This window comes from Rutidosis leptorrhynchoides, chromosome 10 (assembly GCF_046630445.1).
Source record: "Rutidosis leptorrhynchoides isolate AG116_Rl617_1_P2 chromosome 10, CSIRO_AGI_Rlap_v1, whole genome shotgun sequence".
Lineage (NCBI taxonomy): Eukaryota > Viridiplantae > Streptophyta > Magnoliopsida > Asterales > Asteraceae > Rutidosis > Rutidosis leptorrhynchoides.
Genome location: NC_092342.1, coordinates 94627099 through 94632081, shown reverse-complemented (window position 1 = coordinate 94632081; position 4983 = coordinate 94627099). Strand labels below are relative to the sequence as shown.

General features: G+C 40.7%; 1 protein-coding gene across 1 annotated transcript; it reads left to right on the top strand.

Moving 5' to 3' along the window:
- The first annotated feature begins 1825 nt into the window (after positions 1-1825).
- Positions 1826-3589, top strand: LOC139870466 (secreted RxLR effector protein 161-like). Its single transcript, XM_071858268.1, has 3 exons — positions 1826-1983; positions 2815-3178; positions 3476-3589. The coding sequence occupies exons 1-3, from the start codon at positions 1826-1828 to the stop codon at positions 3587-3589; spliced, it is 636 nt and encodes a 211-aa protein (XP_071714369.1).
- Positions 3590-4983: the final 1394 nt, after the last annotated feature.

Here is a 4983-nt window from a genome sequence, read left to right as displayed (position 1 = left end):
CCCAGTATGTGTTTGGTATCTGGATTCTGGTTGTTCCAGACACATGACTGGTGATAAATCCATGTTGACAAACTATGTCAACAAGTTCCTAGGTACAGTTCACTTTGGAAATGATGAAATTGCAACCATCGAAGGGTATGGAGACTATGTGTTCAACGGTGTTACCATCAAGAGCGTGTCCTATGTTCGAGGCCTTGGATGCTGTTTTTTCAGTGTAAGTCAATTCTGTGACAGTGATCTCTGCGTGATCTTTGAAAGGTCGATGTGCTGTGTTCAAACCATGGAGGGAGACAATTTACTCGAAGGAAAACGTGAATCCACTCTTTATTCTCTTGCCATGAAAAACATGTCTTCAGATCTACAACCACTTTGCCTGGTTTCCAAAGCTTCCTCTGAAACCTCATGGATGTGGCATCATCGAATGTCACACCTTCACTCTCAGAACCTCAACAAACTAGTCTCCAATAATCTCGTTGACGGTGTTCCACTCTTCTCATTTGATTCCTCACATGTTTGCCCTTCCTGTGCTATGGGAAAGATTCATAAATCCTTCCACAAATCCAAAACCAAATTCAACACCACCAGTCCATTACATATGCTACATATGGATCTTTGTTGACCAATGCGTGTTTCCAGTCTAGGCGGTCGAAAATACATTCTGGTGATAGTTGATGACTATTCTCGGTACACATGGGTCAGATTTCTGAAAAGCAAGCCTGAAACTCCCAAAATCATCAATGAATTCCAAAAAAGAATCCAACTCTCCATCAATAAACTGGTTCGAATCCTCATAACTGATAATGGCACGGAATTTCAAAACTCGATTCTTAATTCATTTCTTGACCAGGCAGGCATCACCCATCAAACCTCTGCCGCTCGCACTCCACAACAAAATGGCGTTGTTGAAAGAAGAAATCGTACTCTTGTTGAAGCCGCTAGAACAATGCTTGTTTATTCCAAATTACCCCCGTCCCTCTGGGCTGAAGCTGTTAACACTGCGTGCTTCACCCAAAATCGGTCCATCATTAACTGTCGGTTCGACAAAACTCCATATGAACTTCTTTTTAATCGTTGACTCAATGTGAAGTACTTTCGCATATTTGGATGTGTGTGCTATGTTCTAAATGACGAGGACAACCTTAGAAAGTTTGATGTTCGCGGTGATGAAGCAATATTTATTGGCTACTCTCAAGATCGTGTGGCTTATCGTGTTTACAATCGTCGAACTCGGATCATTAAAGAAAGCACCAATGTCAAGTTTGACGAGATGTCTGGAATGGCACTTGGACATAACGGCTCTCGCCCTGGTATCAATTCTGATCCTCACTCGACATGTTCCAATTGCCACCTCTGATGATCTAGATGTGTTGTTTGAACCCATCATCTCTCTAATGACGTCAAACCCCACGGTACCCTCTGAACCTGCTCCCCCCGAATCATTCACAGTCGATTCCTCTACTCCTGCGGTCATGGGCGAATCACCATCCGATGAAAGTAATTCATCTGAATTTCTTCTTCTGGATGACCTTGACACTGGAGTGTCTTCCTTAAACAACGCTCCCATTTCCAACTCTCATCTTCCTGCTGTTGAATCGCCTCCTCTCGAATCTAGTGAAGATTCTCCTTTAAATGCAATAGATACTAGAATCTTAGATGCTTCAACTCCTCCCGTACTTCCCACTGATCAAAATGCAGATACCCTTGTTCCACTGTGGAAGAAAATGCCACCTACCCTACTGACAACACTGAACCTACTGGATCCTCATCCTCTTCGTATATCGACACCTCTCTTGATGATAGATCTACTTCACCTCTTCCTCATACCATGAAATGGACTGTGGATCATCCAATTCATCAAATCATTGGTGATCCAGATGCTCGTGCCCGCACTCGTAAGGCTTCCAACAATGAATGTCTCTTCGCTGCCTTTCTGAGCACGATCGAACCTAAAACCGCTTATGAGGCCCTCCAAGATCCCGACTGGTCAATTTCCATGCAAGAAGAAATTCATCAATTTGATCGGCTTAAAGTATGGGAACTTGTTCCTCGTCCATCTGGAAAAACCATTATTGATACCAAGTGGATCTTCAAAAATAAGAAGGATCCTCATGGCATCATCATTCGCAACAAAGTACGTCTTGTAGCAAAAGGATAAAGACAACAAGAAGGAATTGACTACGACGAAACATTTGCTCCTGTAGCTCGATTAGAAGCCATCCGTCTATTTCTATCATATGCCGCTCACAAGCGATTTACAGTTTATCAAATGGACGTAAAAACTGCTTTTCTGAATGGCATTCTTCAAGAAGAGGTCTATGTCAGTCAACCTGAAGGTTTTGTAGACTCCAAACGCCCCAATCACGTGTATCTCCTTTCCAAGGCTCTTTATGGTCTAAAACAGGCGCCCAGGGCGTGGGTATGAAACCTGACCGCATTTCTTCTCAAGAACGGTTTCTCACGTGGAACCATAGACACAACTCTATTCATCAGAAAACAGAAAGAACACATCTTGTTAATTCAAGTCTATGTTGATGACATCATCTTCGGTTCCACTTCCCCCGCTCTCTGCTATGAGTTTTCTGAACTCATGAAAAACAAGTTCGAAATGAGCATGCTAGAAGAACTCCATTTCTTTTTAGGATTAGAAGTTAAACAACTTTCGAAGGGGATTTTCATCGGTCAATCAAAATACATTTCTGATATGTTCAAAAAGTTTAACTTTCCTGAGATGAAAATCAGCCCCACTCCAATGTCAATCAACATTTCATTACATGCTAATCTGGATGGTTAACCTTTCGATCAAACGCTCTATAGGAGCCTAATTGGCTCATTGATGTATCTCACTGCTAGTAAACTCGACATCATGTTTGCTGTATGTCTTTGTGCCCTATTTGAAGCCAACCCTAGGTACTCTCACTATAAGACCATAATGAGAACATTTAGCTATCTCAAAGGCACGCCCAATCTCGGAATCTGGTATCCCTTCGGGACTGGATTCAACTTTACGGCATTCACCAATGCTGATCATGGTGGTGACCAAGTAAACCGGAAAAGCACCTCTGGTGGTCTCCAATTCCTAGGTCGCAAATTAGTCAGCTGGTCCTCCCGCAAGCAAAACTGCATCTCTCTTTCCACAGCTGAGTCTGAGTACATTGCAGCTGCAAGCTGTTGCTCCCAAGTGCTGTGGATGCAGTCCCAACTACTTGACTATGGATTCAAATTCCACAAAATCTCGATTTACTACGACTCTTAGAGTGCCATTGCTATCACTAGCAATCCGGTTCACCACTCTCGAACCAAACACATTGACATTCGCTATCATTTTATTAAGGATCATGTTGAGAAAGGCAATGTTGAATTGTACTTTGTACCCACCAAAAGTCAACTAGCTGACTTACTGACCAAGGCCCTAGATGAACGTACATTTAAAAATCTGGTTGGTAAAATTGGCATGGTTGATTTCCTTTCCATTTAGGATCCTGGCAAGTGCCTAGGGAGAGTGATGCACTTGCCTAGGGGAGTATTGTATTTTTCAAAATCTGATGCATCCCAGTTTGAGGGGGAGATGAGAACAATGGCTCTCACATAAATTACAGTGTGAGACCTGGTGTTAATATGATTTTCAAAATCTAAACTGACTTTTACACAAACAACAATGTAAAACTCATTCTTTCAAAACTAACTCTCCCAAATCCTGCAACTGCCTAGGGGGAATTAACATTAAAATGTCAGCAATGACGGAGGATGTGTCCTGGTGACTGCCTCAGGAGGATGTGTCTAGATGACTGCCCCAAACCAATCAGTCAGCAATGACGGAGGATGTGTCCTGGTGACTGCCTCAAGAGGATATGTCTACATGACCGCCACAAAATCACAGTCAACAAATGACGAAGGATGTGTCCTTGTGACTGCCTCAAGAGGATGTGTCAAAATGACTGCCTCATGGTTCCCGGTCTCAAAAGTTGTAAAAACCTGAGAAAATTAAATTTTGAAAAATAATTAAAGTTTAAACTTTAACTTGATTATTTCACAGAATTTCTTAAAATTCTTAAGGCTTTCATACTGTACCAAAATCCCTTTAAAATCCAAACCTGCTCGAAAAATTGAAAGTTTTCGAGCAAGTTCAAAGTCTGAAGGTTTTCGAGCATTGGTGTCTGAAACTCAAATTTTTCGTGCTATGCATTTGTGAGTAAAAGTTCTCGATCAAGGCTAACTGAAAAACAATTTTCTTTTCAGTCATTACGTGGCTATAAAAGGATAAAAGTTCACTTTTGACCACATCACTTTCAAATCTCACTTTTAAATTCAAAGACCCACTTGCTCAGGAGAACCATCATCATCATCATTATTGTTCATCGTCCCAACTCTTAACTAAATCAGTATTTTCTTTTAATTTATGTGTTTATGATCCAATCCGTTGTCCATAGGAACTTTAATAGCATCTGTAATCATCTAAACATGTAAGAAATACCATGATTTATATGCTTGTTTGCTTAATCTCTGTTTACTGTGCAAAGTGGTATCGAACCCTAGAACTGAAAACTGACTCGATTACACTCTAAAATTGTAAAATTGTTAGTTAAATCGACTTAGGGTTTATTCTATGTGATGATTTGACTTGTTTACTTCCATTAATCCCCCTGAATATACTTTCATCTTCATGATTAAGAAAAGGGGGCGAATTTAGGGTTTTTAACTTAGTTCGAGCATATTTGGAACTTAGTCATGTTTTACACTTCTAACTGGTTAGGTCTGCTGTAGATTTTTCACATTAAAGATAATTTTAGCATAATTTGATGGTCTCTTTACTTCATCTTCAATATGTGTTCAAACAAACAGAGTGCTCAAAAACTTCATGTTTTCGAGCGCTTGAAAACCTTTTTGTGCTCGAAAATATGCTTTGCCTGAAAACTTTAGCTGCTCGAGAAAGTGTTGTCTGAAAACCTTTTTGTGCTCGAAAATGTGCTTTGCCTGAAAACTTTA

Coding starts and splice junctions, on each gene's coding strand:
- LOC139870466 (XM_071858268.1), top strand. CDS start 1,826: ATGAAATGGACTGTGGATCATCCAATTCATCAAATCATTGGTGATCCA. Junction 1,984..2,814: donor GCCCTCCAAGATCCCGACTG/GTCAATTTCCAT, acceptor AACGCTCTATAG/GAGCCTAATTGGCTCATTGA. Junction 3,179..3,475: donor CTGCAAGCTGTTGCTCCCAA/GTGCTGTGGATG, acceptor CTTTCCATTTAG/GATCCTGGCAAGTGCCTAGG.